The sequence below is a fragment of the Rhinopithecus bieti genome, unplaced genomic scaffold (genome assembly GCF_001698545.2).
Source record: "Rhinopithecus bieti isolate Rb0 unplaced genomic scaffold, ASM169854v2 scaffold_31173, whole genome shotgun sequence".
Classification (NCBI taxonomy): Eukaryota; Metazoa; Chordata; class Mammalia; order Primates; family Cercopithecidae; genus Rhinopithecus; species Rhinopithecus bieti.
The window spans coordinates 1,464,011-1,478,337 of NW_016813861.1; the positions used below are offsets into that span (position 1 = coordinate 1,464,011).

General features: G+C 37.4%; 2 protein-coding genes across 3 annotated transcripts in view; one reads left to right on the forward strand and one right to left on the reverse strand.

Moving 5' to 3' along the window:
• The window catches only part of REPS1 (RALBP1 associated Eps domain containing 1), an 89,637-nt gene extending 75,955 nt beyond the window's left edge, over window positions 1–13,682 (forward strand). The window contains 8 exon segments of the mRNA XM_017848980.1: window positions 488–557; window positions 2,120–2,238; window positions 3,324–3,388; window positions 5,150–5,339; window positions 6,669–6,763; window positions 9,216–9,364; window positions 10,435–10,480; window positions 12,530–13,682. Coding sequence (XP_017704469.1) covers window positions 488–557; window positions 2,120–2,238; window positions 3,324–3,388; window positions 5,150–5,339; window positions 6,669–6,763; window positions 9,216–9,364; window positions 10,435–10,480; window positions 12,530–12,628 — 833 coding nt within the window. The 3' untranslated portion in view covers window positions 12,629–13,682.
• ECT2L (epithelial cell transforming 2 like) overlaps window positions 9,332–14,327 on the reverse strand; it is a 124,173-nt gene continuing 119,177 nt past the window's right edge. The window contains exon 22 of one of the 2 annotated variants that reach the window (XR_001880846.1): window positions 9,332–9,397. The gene's annotated coding sequence lies outside the window, so the exon portion shown is untranslated. Of the gene's footprint in view, window positions 9,398–10,417; window positions 10,437–14,327 lie in introns of those variants that run through there. The other variant, XR_001880847.1, reaches the window with a different exon arrangement.

Genomic DNA, 14,327 nt, shown 5'->3' on the forward strand with positions numbered 1-14,327 from the left:
TATATTTATATATGCACGCACACACTCACGTGAACTATATTAAAAAAAAAAACAGTGGTCATGCTGTATGGTTTTTTATTTGTGTTATTTTTATTGTTGTATTGTTACTTTATTTTCTAATATTTTCTGTTTGCGGTTTGTTGAATCCTCAGCTGTGGAACCTACAGATAGAGAACCACAGATTTGGAGGGCCGCATTGTATATGTACTGTTCTGTGACTTATTTTGAATATTTCTGCATCATTAAGTATTCATTATTGTTTCTAGACTATAACTTGCTTTGTCTACTGTGTAAATATGCCATGATTTATTTGATTTGTAGTTAATTTTTTACAATTAATAACACCAGGATGAACTGTTAGCCTATTAGCCAATCTTTGACTATCTCTGGCTTGAAACAGCATATCACTTATATTTGTTTGGAGTAGATAGAGCAAAAAGTAAAGAAGTGATTATTATTAAATAGGACATATCCCATTTATCAGCAGATGGTTACAGTAGTTCAGACTCTTTTACTTCTGACCCAGAACAGATCGGGAGCAATGTAACTCGTCAAAGGTCAGTATTTCTGTCAATGAAAAGCATGTTAAACTATCTTTCTGCATTTTAATGTTTAAAACTACTTAGAACCAAGCACAAATGATTTTGTTATCTGAAAGCTGATAGGTTACTTTTTGATTTATGTAAAAGACAAGTAATTTTGATCCTTTCCACTTGAATAGAAAAACAAAAAGAACCCTGACTTTCTAAATGGTATTTTGTGGAAGCTCTAAAAGAGGTGATAACTTCTTGGCGATAGAAGTTTTGTAAGTCCTTTTGTACCTAAACAGTGAGAGTCTGTTAAGTAATACATGTATAGCCTTATGGCAAGTACCAAAAGAATTCTGTGTTTTAAAACACCATCCAAAAGCACAGTCCAGTGGTGGGCCACCTCCCCACCCTGAAGTTCTGCATTACATATAACCTTTCAGGCACAAACAGGAAAGGTGTGGGATAGGGTGGAGGATGGCTAGAGATTTGTCTGCAAGGGCTTTACCATCCACTAAAAACTGTGTGCAGGACAGAAGCATCTTTCTCTCCTCACTTTTTGCACGTGGTAAGTATCATTTTGCTGCATGCCTGGTGTAGCGAGGATGCAGAATCTCCAAACAGCTTAGAGTCAGAAGGCTGCTTGTCTTCCTTTCTGATTCTTCATGCAGTTCTTCCTGTGTTTCTTAGCATTCTCAGTCATCTTGGATTTTACTCTGCTATTTATTCTCATATGTGAAGATCAGATTACCAGAGTCCTCGGAGACTCTTTTCAGAATATGAAAGACTTTGGTAGCAAAGAAGTGAATCTCTAGGGCGAGTTGAGTTTGAGCATAGTCACCTCTAAAATGAGATGGTCTGTGTGGACACATGAAAGGGTACTGCAGCTCACCAAAATCCAGACCTTAATAGATTGAAAGCTAACCATATCTGAAAGTAGACTTTCCTTTTTACAATTTTTTTTTCAGACTATTATTACCTTTAATTGAATGGGAAAGCATTACACTCTAAGTATGCAATCTATTATGAAATCATGTTGACAACTAAATTTATTTTCAAAATTTTTGAGACTGGGCACATCTGTAATCCTAGCACTTTGGGAGGCTGAGGTGGACGGATCACCTGAAGTCAGGAGTTCGAGACCAGCCTGCCCAACATGGTGAAACCCCCATCTCTACTAAATACAAAAATTAACCGGGTGTGGTAGCATGCACCTGTAATTCCAGCTACTCGGGAGCTGAAGCAGGAGAATCGCTTGAACCCAGGAAGTGGAGATTGCAGTGAGCCAAGATGGTGTCACTGCACTCCAGCCCGCGCAACAGAGACTGTCTCAAAAAAAAAAAAAAAAAAAAAAAAATTGAAATTTTGCTTAATAACTTTATTTAAAAAAAATGGTTAGCCACATAAAATAATCAGTTGTTTAGGATACATCAAAAACAGTGCTATCTTAATTTATTGTAACACTTACATACTTGAGTGTTGACAAAATGTCATGCTAATAAGATCCTTTGCTGCTTAGTCAAGTTTGAATGTTTAAAAAGAAAAAAGCTCTGATATCAGTATGACCAATTATGATGGGGTGAATTTTGCAGATCTCATTCAGGAACATCGCCTGATAACACTGCACCACCACCTCCCCCTCCAAGGCCACAGCCCTCTCATTCCAGATCATCGTCTTTAGATATGAATCGGACCTTTACAGTCACCACAGGTAGGGGCTAGAGAACCATAATATACATTATCATTTAATTTTAAAGTTAATCCAACACACATACACATTTTATTTTTGTTTCTATTAACATGTCTTTTAAAAATATTTGTCTCGCCGGGTGTGGTTGTTCACACCTGTAATCCCAGCACTCTTGAGAGGCAGGCAGATCACTTGAGGTCACAAGTTCGAGACCAGCCTGACCAACATGGTGAAACCCCATCTCTACTAAAAACACAAAAATTAGCCAGAGGTGGTGGTGCATGTCTGTGGTCCCACCTACTTGGGAGGCTGAGGTGGGAGAATCCCTTGAACCCGGGAAGCAGAGGTTTCAGCAAACCAAGATTATTTCACTACACTGCAGCCTGGGTGACAGAATGAGACCCTGTCTCAAAAAAAAAAAAATTATCTGAAGGAAAATTTGGGTTAAAAAGATAGCAGATGAGAGGCAATTTTTTTTTCTTAACGACCACTTAAAGTGTGTTTGAGTGCAAATGATGAAGATGGGAACCTGAGAGATGTCACAGGAAATTTTAAAAGAACAATGTTGTGATATCAAGTTGGGGGGGACTGATAGATCTCAATTTGGCTGATGAAGATGAAAAGTCATAACTTACCCAGGTTTTCAATTTTTGAAGAACTGGCAGTATTGTTGTTACCTTGGTTAACATAAAAAAGTTAGGGCAGAGGATGATGAAGTGATGTTTTAGTCACTATGAGTTTAGAATGGTGAGGAAAAGTGAAGTGTTAAGTGAAAGGGAAAATTTGGAAGTTTTCATTTGATACTTAAACAGCAATCAGAGATATGAGAAGAAAATCAAGGTTGTTTACTATTATGGAAATAGGCAGGAGTATGCCAGGAGGGCTTCATGTAATAGAGGTAAGAAGCAAAGCGACATCTGATGAAAGGCTGTGAGATTTGGTCTTTAGGTTACATACAGACCATGTAACAAGTTAGTACCTGCCTTCTAATGCTTAACAAACATTCTTAGAAATCTTTATCATGTAGTCACATTCATTCAGCCTATTTCTTCTATTAACAAAGTGATTATACAGTTACTAAAAAGAAGACTTTTGTATTCATGCAGGACAACAACAGGCTGGAGTTGTTGCCCATCCTCCTGCAGTGCCTCCAAGACCACAGCCCTCACAGGTAATTCTCCAAGGTATTTATTACTAAACGTCCCATGATCACTTTTCCTGCTAGGTATTTAATTCTGTTCTCAAATTATTTGGAAGGTCAAGAATGATCTGATGGTCATCCTTAATGAGCATTTAATTCAGTGAGGCTAAATCTCATTTTGAAAGATACACATTTCAAGAATGATCTGAGTTGTTTTTTGAAAGAGCCTTAAAAGTGAAACAAATGATAATGTCTTGACAGAGAAGAGTTTAGTTGAAACAACAATGGGAGATAGGAGAGATCCATTACTGTCCTGGGTGTAGCAGTGACTCACAAAATCACTTGACTGGGCTGGGTGCAGTGGTTCACACTTGTAATTGCAGCACTTTGGGAGGCTAAGGCAGTAGGATTTCTCAAGCCCAGGAGTTCCAGACCAGCCTGGGCAACATAGTGAGACCCCCGTCTCCAAAAACAAAAAAAAATTAGCTGGGTGTGGTGGTGTGCACCTGTAGTCCCAACTACTTGGGAGGCTGAGGTGGGAGGATCTCTTGAGCCTGAGAGGTCAAGGTTGCAGTGGGCTGTGATTGCACCACTGCACTCCAGCCTGGGTGACAGAGTGAGACCCTGTCTCAAAACAAAACAAGATACCCCAAAATAACCTCACTGCATCTCTCTGGATGTGTTTACTACATGAGTTAAGGAAGTATAATGACCTCTGCATCGCTTCCACATCGAAATTAGAGTGCTGTAGTAGACATTTATAAAATGCTTTGGGACAGCCTTAGTGGCTGAAGTTAAGGATCACATTATACAGAAAATGTTGGAATGAGACTTAGCAGGGACTTAAAAGATAAATTGGAATTTATTGGAGAGAAGGTATTCCAAACCGAAGGTATGACATCCACAAAGCCATGGAGGTGTGTGTTAAGCCTGGCACATTCCTCAGGGGAAAACAAGTTCGTTCAGCACAGCAGGAGTAGATGTGCGGAGTGATGGGAAATGATGCTAGAGAGGTAGGGAGGAGGCAGAGCATCTCCCATATCATAGTAAGAAAGACAGAGTTTTTCTTAGAGGAGATGAAGAATTTTTAAAGAGAAGAGACTTCAGATGTCTTTCTTTAGTATCCTTTACTTCCTTTGTCATAAAACATCTCACACTCTATTTTAATTTCTTACTTACTTACTTCTGCTCCAGAGAAAAGCGACTTTATTAGGGTATAAGCGGGCCTCATTTGTTTTGTTCACAAGTAGATATTCAGTAAACATATTTTTAGACTGAAGATGGAGCAGCATTGGTCTGGCAAAGGAGTGGAAGATGGATTGAAGGGAAGTGTTCCTGACATGTTGGGAGAATAGTTAGAGCAGTGGTTTTCACACTTTAAAAGAGCAACGTTTTAAGAAACATAGTGAAACATTAAAAAAAAAATAACTTATTTAAGGAACAAACTATTGTGTATTAGCCCAGTTAAGAAAAAAATACATGCAAATGGAGAATGGGGGTAGGGCCAGCCCTACCCTCTCCTTCAGTGTACTTTCTTTGCACTATAGTTTTGAAAAAAAATATCTTTTTATTGGAGGTTTATTATCTTAATTTTTTTTTAGTATCTTAGCTTTTCACTTGTGGTTTAATCATTTATTTAGAGCTAAATGTTACTGTAATACACCTCTCTGAACTTACAGATAATAAAACAGGGCATCTTTATATACTAAATTTTCAAAGAAGAAGAAGATGACTGTGTGACACTGATAGGCTGATAAAATGTGTGTTCCTCTGTTTTGAACCATTGTATAGGCTCCTGGTCCCGCTGTGCATCGCCCAGTGGATGCCGATGGCCTCATAACTCACACTAGTACCTCACCTCAGCAGATACCAGAGCAACCAAATTTTGCAGATTTCAGCCAATTTGAAGTATTTGCTGCATCAAATGTAAATGAAGAACAAGATGATGAAGCCGAGAAACATCCAGAAGTCCTGCCGGTCAGTTTTCAAGGGCTTGGCTAATTTTCTGCAGGCAGTCACTTCCCATACCATGTTGGGTCAACAGAGCAGATATTAGAGGTGACATCAGTGAGTAAAATATTCCCTAGGTCAGTGCTTCTCAACTTTTTTATTGGCCTCCAATATCTGCTGGTTGCAGTGTAATGCTTACTAAGTATCAGAGTCTGGTGGGGGTGGGGGATTGATACCGCATGAAAAGACACCACCATCTGGCTGTGGCTAAAACACTGCTTTGGGGGTTTCCATCTTAATGCTAAGCATCTGACTGCGTGATTTGGTGAAGATTTCCATGTGATAAAAGGCCATGGTTACCATAGCTCCACTCATTACAACTTTTCCACAAGGGAACTTCACTAGATGTAACTTTTAGATCTAATTACAACTTTAACCAAATTTCAGCCAAACTTCTAATTAAAGCATTTACAATTTGTATGAGACTAAGTTGCCTTAACTAAGCAAAGACTGTAGGATACCAAAATTTAATATTCAGTGTTCTAGGACATTCTGTTGTAGTTCCAATGGCAAGAACTTCTCTAGGAACCTCTGACCTAAATTGCTGACCATAAATGTGGAATTGGAAAGACCAGAGGAATTCTGCAATCTCTTTCGTATAGATCATGGCCATGGAAAATTTCCTACTAGTTCCCTTTTCAAACGTATAACTTTCTGCTGTGTCCATTAGGGGACTGGGCTGCATCTAGGAGGGTCAGAGTGGGCATGTAGAGGTGTGCACAAGGTACCGTACTCACTCCCCTGGGTGGATGCCTCCCTCTCCCAACCACAAGGACTTCCCAGACTAAGCACTTAGAGGTTCAGTGCAGTGGCTGCATCTTCACCCCGTCCTCCTCTCCCTCACACATGTATTACATAGCTGCATCCTCACCCCGTCCTCTCCCTCACACATTTATTACCTGCATCCTCGCCCTGTCCTCTCCATCACACATCTATGACCTACATCTTCACCCCATCCTCCTCTCCCTGGCACATCTGTTACCTGCATCCTCACCCCGTCGTCCTCTCCCTCACACATCTATGACCTTCATCTTCACCCCATCCTCCTCTCCCTGGCACATCTGGTACCTGCATTCTCACCCAGTCGTCCTCTCCCTCACACATCTATTATCTGCTCTCCCCTCTGCCTTTCAGTAGCAAAGAAATCTCATTTAATGAAGTTCCTTCAAGTTTCTTAACATCATCTCAGTTTTCTTGTTGTCTGAATATTTAACATTTTACTCTGATTTGTTACATATGCTATATTTATGCATAATTACATGTTATGTATAATTAATAGTGATAAACATATTCATTTTAGGCTGAAAAGCTTCTGATCCTGCAAATTCTCTTCGAGTTGCCAAAGCAGATAGTAAAACTGAAGAAAAGACAGCTGCTAGTGCTCCCACCAATGTGGTATGCAAAATGTCTTTTATAATAATAATTTTGTACATCATAAGTTATGTGAAATAATTTTTAGAAATAAGGTCAACCAGAAATCATCTAACCCGTTTCTCTACCTTTAACTGTAGTATAGTCAGTCTATCACAGAACAAAGTCTGCCTATTTAATGGAGATGATATTCTGTAATCTATGTTAAATATGTGTCACAGGTTCTCAAAATTTAAGTGGTTATTACATTCTTCCCACTGTATAAGGTAGAACTTCTTTATAGGTGAAATTCAGTTTCTTTTATTGTAGTCTTGAATATAATAAAGAAAAATTATCAGCCCTCTAAAGTTATTGTTATTCCTTGTGCTCTTAACTTGTTCTTTAACTGTTTTAGGAATAATTTTTCCCCAACATTTTATTATGAAAACGTTTAAGCATACAGAAAAATTGAAACAGTTTTTCATTGTACATCAGTAAATTCACTACCTTATACCATTATTATTTTACTATACTTGCTTTACTACATATCTCTCCATGCCTTCTGTTCATCTGTCAATCCTTATCTGTTTTATATATGTGTTAGTCCATCTGCATTGCTATAAAGGAATATGTGAGACTGGGTAATTTGTACAAAAAAAAAAAGAGGTTATGCTGGACACAGTGGCTTACACCTGTAATCCCAGCACTTTGAGAGTCCAAGGCAGACGGATCACTTGAGCTTAGGAATTCGAGACCAGCCTGGGCAATGTGGCAAAACCCTGTCTCTACAAAAGCACAAAATTAGCCAGGTGTGGTGGTGCATGCCTATAGTCCCAGCTACTCGGGAAGCTGAAGTTGGGGGATTGCTTGAGCCTGGGAGGTGGAGATTGTAGTGAACTGAGATAGTGCCCTACACTCCACCCTGGATGACAGAGTGACACCCTGTCTCAAAAAAAGAAAAGAGGTTTATTTTGCCTCATGGTTGTGCAGGCTGTACATAGTACCAGAATCTGCTTCTTCTAAAGCCTCAGGAAACTTAGATTCATGGCAGAAGGCAAAGTGGGAGCAGGTGTGTCACATGGCAAGTGAGGGAGCAAGGAGAGATGCCAGGCTCTTTTAAACAGCCAGCTCTCATGTAAACTCAGAGTTAGAACTCATTCATTACCGTGAGAAGGTCACCAAGCCATTCACGAGGGATCTACTCCATGACTCAAACACCTCCCACTAGGCCCACCTCCAACATTAGAGGTCACATTTCAACATGAGATTTGGAGGGGACAGATATCTAAACTATATCAATGTACCTCAGATTGCAAATATCAGCACACTTTCCCTTGGAGGGAATAATTTTGGTAACTTTTTTTTTCTGTTATCATCTAGACATTCCTAATAGTTATAAAAACAGCATGTGTTTCTGAAGTGCTTAAATTCTACTTTCTGGATGCTGTGTGTGTATTAGTCTGTTTTCATACTGCTGTAAAGATACCACCCGAGCGTGGGTAATTTATAAACAAAAGAGATTTAATTGACTCACAGCTCCGCATGTCTGGGGAGGCCTTAGGAAATTTACAGTCATGGCGGAAGGCAAAGGGGAAGCAGGTGACAGGATGGAAAAAGAGCGAGGAAGTGCCTCACTTTAAAATAATTAGCTCTTGTGAGAACATCCTCACTGTCACAAGAACAGCATGGGGGACCACCCCCATGACCCAGTCACCTCCCACCAGGCCCCTCCCTTGACACACGGGGATTACAATTTGAGGTGAGATTTGGGGGCACAGAGCCAAACCATATCACTATGTTTTATTACGTTAGTAGTCCTGTGAGTTTTTAAGTAATGAACTTTATTTTGTCAACTCACAGCAACAAATTAAAAATATCACTTAAGAGATAGCAGTTGACTGTTGTTTTTATTTATTTACAGGTAAATCAAGTTACAGTAAATGCCAAAACACTGTTTTTTATTCTGCCGAGGGCAGATACATAATCGCCAACAAAATGTCAACTCATTTTCAAAAGTTGTAATTACTGTGCATATTAATAGTGATGTTTTTGGTATTTTAAAGAGTTGCTTAGCTTTCCATTACTTTATAATGTTATTTTATTCATTAAGATACATGTTAGTATTTTTGAGTAAGAAATCCTATGGTCATAATGCTTAGATATTTCTGGAGACTGCCTTTGTTTATTGTTGGACAGGTATATATTGATTCTGTATCATATTTATGTTAAAACTGTGAATATTAACAGTTTTGCATCAATATGTTACTCTAAAAATATTTATATTGCAGGTACATTCATGATTGTGGTGTCAACTAGAAACATCTTTTCCCTCTATAATTTAAGTTAGCTCTTGCCACAAATACATAGATTTAAAGTAGGACAAGTAACTTTCAATTTTCCAAGAGCAAATGGCTTAAAGAAAGCAAATGGTGTTGCAAAGTGCTAACTATGAATGTCTTCAGAAATGCTTATTATTAATGGAATTCTTGTTTTAAAGAGCAAAGGCACAGCACCTCTTGCTCCACCACCTAAACCTGTTCGAAGAAGATTAAAATCGGAAGATGAATTAAGGCCAGAAGTCGATGAACATACACAAAAGACGGGTGTCTTAGCTGCTGTTCTTGCATCACAACCTTCTATTCCCAGGTAATCAAAGCTATTCCTAGGCACATTTCATTACTAGGAAGAAAAAGCACAACAAATAACAATCAAACTGGGCCGGGCATGGTGGCTCACGCCTGTAATCAGCAGTTTGGGAGGCCGAGCTAGGCAGATCATTTGTGGTCAGGAGTTGGACCAGCCTGACCAACATGGTGAAACCCTGTCTCTGCTAAAAATACAAAAAAATTAGCCAGGTGTGGTGGTGCACACCTGTAGTCCCACCCACCTACTCGGGAGGCTGAGGCAGGAGAATTGGTTGAACCCAGGAGGCGGAGGTTATAGTGAGCCAAGATGGCACCAGTGCACTCCAGCCTGGGCAACAGAGCAAGACTCCATCACGAAAATAATAATAATAATCAGACTGAAATAAATGATGGTCAGACTAGTTCTTTAATTGAGCAGAGCCATGTCATGTATGAGTAGGTATTCTTCCCATGTTTCCCCTTTATTATTAAGTTGTATTCCAATTCCATTTTAACACCCTGTTTCAAACCCTGTAGCAGTACGTTCTTTAAACTTGATAGTTTATAGTAAAACTGGTATTTTAATTATGGTGTTCTAGGCCAAGAATCAGCAGATTAACTCTTAATGGGCCAAATTCAGCTCAGCCTTTGGCCTGTTTTTATATAGCCCATGAACTAAGAATGACTTGTTCTTTTTTGTAGAAGAGAGAAGAAAGAACAGAAGAGAAAAGAAAACAAAAAACTAGAATATGAGACAGAAACTATATGGCCCACAGAGCCTGAAATATGTACTATCTGGTCTTTTACAGAAAAGGTTTGCCAGTACCTACTTTAGACTCTTACTTAAACTCAGGTGATTCTACAGAAGAAATTTTTTTAATTTTTTTTTTTTTTTTTTTTTTTTTTTTTTTTTACCTCTCTAGTCTGAAGCTTATATATTTTGGTTATCACTGCACTGAGCAAGTGATGTTGAAGCTGTGCTAGTAAGCGAAAAAGAGCTCCTTTCTTCGAATTTAGAATTCAGATCAGGGAGGAATGAGAGGATTTAAGATAAATTGAATGTTACAGGTTTTTGCTTCTTGGTCTTCTCAGATCTGTTGGGAAAGGTAGAAAAAGCTATTCAGGCAATCGATTAGACGCAATAAGGAATCACCCTTTTGGCAGATTGAATAGCGAATGCAGCAACAATTAACTGGTATATGTTTCTGGATCTTTATAATTCTTGTCTTGTAAAGAAACCAAGAGAAGGAATTGATCTCAGACACCTCAAGATTCACTACATGTGCTTGCTCTAATTTCTAGATGCTTGATGTGGTTAGTTTTACCGCCCCCCCTCCACCCACCACCCACCAACACACACCCCTTTTTTTTTTTTTTGTTTAAGGAGACAGAGATCTTGCTCTGGCAACCTGGGCTCAAGCTATCCTCCCACCTCAGCCTCCTGAGTAGCTGGGATTACTGGCATGAGCCACTGCACCCAGGTCCTAGTTTGTCCTTTTATCAAAGACAACTCAAATTCCATTAAAGGGACTTAAACAGGTCTAAAGGAAGAAGAGAGAGGTGGCAGCCTCAGTCGTCTTGCATGTGGAAAGAGAAAAGGCAAGCCTTAAATAGAAATGGTGCTTATGCACAGTGTGTACTACTGTCATCTAATACCCAAGAGGAATGTGTTTGTTTTCTAGTAACTATGATTTCTTTGCTTCCCTAGAAATAAAAATTACTCCTACTTACTCCTTCCTTATTGGGTCAAAAAAAAAAATTATTCCCAGAATCACTTATGTTTCCCCAACATTATTAAGTACTCATGTCTTACAAACCAGTGGTTCTCAAACCTTAATGCATATACAGGTAATCTTGGGTCATGTTAAAATGAAGATTCTGGTTTTTGTAGAGCTAAGGTGGGACCTGGGAATTCCAGGCATGGAGATGCTGGAGCACTGTTGGCCCCACTTGGAATAGAACAAAGATGAGATGAGAGTCCGTGGAAATGACAAATGAATGCAGTTAGTTCATTCTTGTAATATTCTGTTCATGCTCCTCATTTAGCATTTATTACACTGTCCTGGAATTACTATCTATGACACATTTGTCTCTCTGTCCTATTACAGTGAACTCATTGAGGGTAAGTCATAATCATTTCTGTTCAGGAAGATCATGTAATATACCATCCAAATCAAGATACTTTTGAGAGGAAAAAAAGAGGGTTGCATTATCATTATTTAGGCCAAGACACTGGATATAAACTGGGATTGTCCTAGATAAACTTATGACCATCTTGTCCCTCTCCTAAAAACCTAGTATGTTAGGCATTTGTTAATGTCTGTTGAATGAATGATATAAACTTATGACCACTTTGTCTCTATCCCCAAAACCTAGATCATATGTTAGGCATTTGATAAACATCTATTGAATGAATGATATTCTTGTATAACTCTATGATCAAAGGAGAAGACATTTGTAGTTATATGATTGTTAATTTAGTCCATTGTACAGGAAAAATGAACTTAAAGACAAGCTTAGTAGTATAATACCATGAAGATGAAAATTTTGTTAATGCATGTTTTTCTGAACCAGGGAAGACCATTGAAACAAGTATATTGAAGCCATTTTGAAAAATACTTTCTTCCTTACTTCTGAGAACAGAAAATAGAAAGTAAGGTACAAAATAGAAAGAGGTAGTTCTGGTTAAAACATGATACTGTCAATTTGAAAGAGAAAAAAAGAAAGTAAATGAGTTAGAATTTGGTAGCTAACTGAAAAGACTCCCTAAAATCAACATTGATTAAAAATTCTGAATGCAAAGTTATTATTTGGGAAACCAAAGCCCAAAATGAGATCTAGGAATTGATATAGCCAGATGTCATCACTAGGGAAAAGAAGCTGTATTAACAAATTCATCTACAGTTAATTCAGGGGCAGGCTTATGCAAAATTCAGGTGTTAATACCTATTTGTTGCAAACACTGACTTTTCTAATAACTAGACATTCTGTTACCCTGATTTGTGTAATAAGAAAATACGTGAAATTACTAGGATCTTTAGTATTAACATATAAAGAAACTACGTTTCTAAAGTGAAGTATACTTTTAAAATATGAATAAGCTCTCCCTTAGTTGTCTTGACAAATTTAAATTGTTTTCTGGAAGCAGTGCTATTGTTAGATATTCCTTCATTTTTCTATACTTTGAAACATAACTTGGCCCTTGCGTCTTTTTCAGGATGTTCTTGAGGAGAGAATTTCCCTGGAAGTTCAACTGGAACAGCTTCGACCATTCTCTCACCTATAAGCCAATTGCCGTTAACTGTGAACATACTTGTTTTTAAGTGGTTTTGGGTTCAAAGCCAATTTGGAGACCCAAACATTCAGCTCACTGCTTAACTCAACATTAAATTTTATGATTCTGTTTTGCCCTATATGTTCACCATTGTATTTAAGTATCTTTTATTTTTTAATTTCAACAATAAAAAGGTCAGGATGACATTTTCTGGAGGGTGTGTTGTGTTTATTGGCACACTCACCTTTTCTGTTCCATAGCATCTGGGATACGCAATGTTTCTATGGCTAATACCACACACCAATTTAATTTATAGAATGGGCTCCTCGTTTACATCTCAGTTACAGACTCAAATAAATTGTCAGTTTGTCCTTTTATGTTTGTTTAATATTTTACATAAAGCATCTATTCTATAAAAATCTTCAGAAAGAGTTTCCCATTTACTTTTTGATTTTAAAGAATTATATTGGATAAGGCAGTTTTCACCATAAGCTAATTTACTCTCTGCAGCTATCTGCATTCTTCACGAATCATGTGTTACATTCAAGCCTCTTTTACGTGTCAACTTGTGACAAATATAAACATGTCAGATTTTATATTTCCCTTGTGGAAATGTGATCAACTTCATTAGCGACTTATAACTATTTTATGTGAGATTGAATAATTCAGCATTCATGTAAACTTATGAAATAGGTATGAGTAATGGCCTTTCTTAATTTTTTTAAGTATTGTTTTAAAACTTCTGAGGATATCAGTTATTCACAAAATAAAGGGAAATTCCTTAGGATTTCTAGTTTACCTTTAGCCATCTTGCCACTCATTCTTTTGCTATACAAACAAGTTTTTCCTATTAATGAGTTTCTGGAGTGTGCCTTATTCAGGACAATATGCTGTTTTAGATTTTGTTTAATATTATATGATATATACATTTTGATCCATTGCTAACAGCAGATACTCCCTTTAAGATTTATTCTCTCTGTAGGATCATAGTTGTTAAACTGCATGGATATATCTTGGCAGAATCAGAAGTGTGGTTTTACACCAATAAAACAGCATAATATTTTAACTTTTGCTCATCTTTTTAACAACAATTTAAAGTTTTAAGAAATAGAAGGTTTTGTATTTTCATTTCTGAAAGAAAAAATTGTTTAAATACTATAGATTGACCATCCTAAACTGTACCAATAGATTTTGTTACTATAAACAAGAATATGAAGAACAAGGAAAGCCGACAACCTCAAGCTTCCAAGATTAATATAATTTTTACCTAGCAATATCTAGGTAAAAATATACATCAGCTAAAGTTTCCAAGTGGCCATCAGTATGGCTTTAGTTGTTAAATAATCAGTTTAAAGCATTAAAGGCCCAGGAAACTACTCAACACCTATTTTTCAGTGTCTTTGTTTTAAAAGAAACATTTTTACTTAGCTGCATTTCATTACAAGCAACTTTTGCTGTTTCCATTTATTTTTGTTCTTTAAAATTTGCTTTTTAACAATAGCCTTCTAATTTAAACAATGTCAAAAATATTTTTAAAGCTTCTTAGAATTTAGCCTTGCAATAAATAACACTTAAAAATTATAGAAAACTTTTTTAGTACTTGGAAGTGGTATATCTTTAATGCTGTCTAGAGGAGTACATCCATATTAAGGATATGTATGACAAGTTTTTGAGTAAATTGTCCTTTGTATTTCTTTTTTTTTTTTTTTTT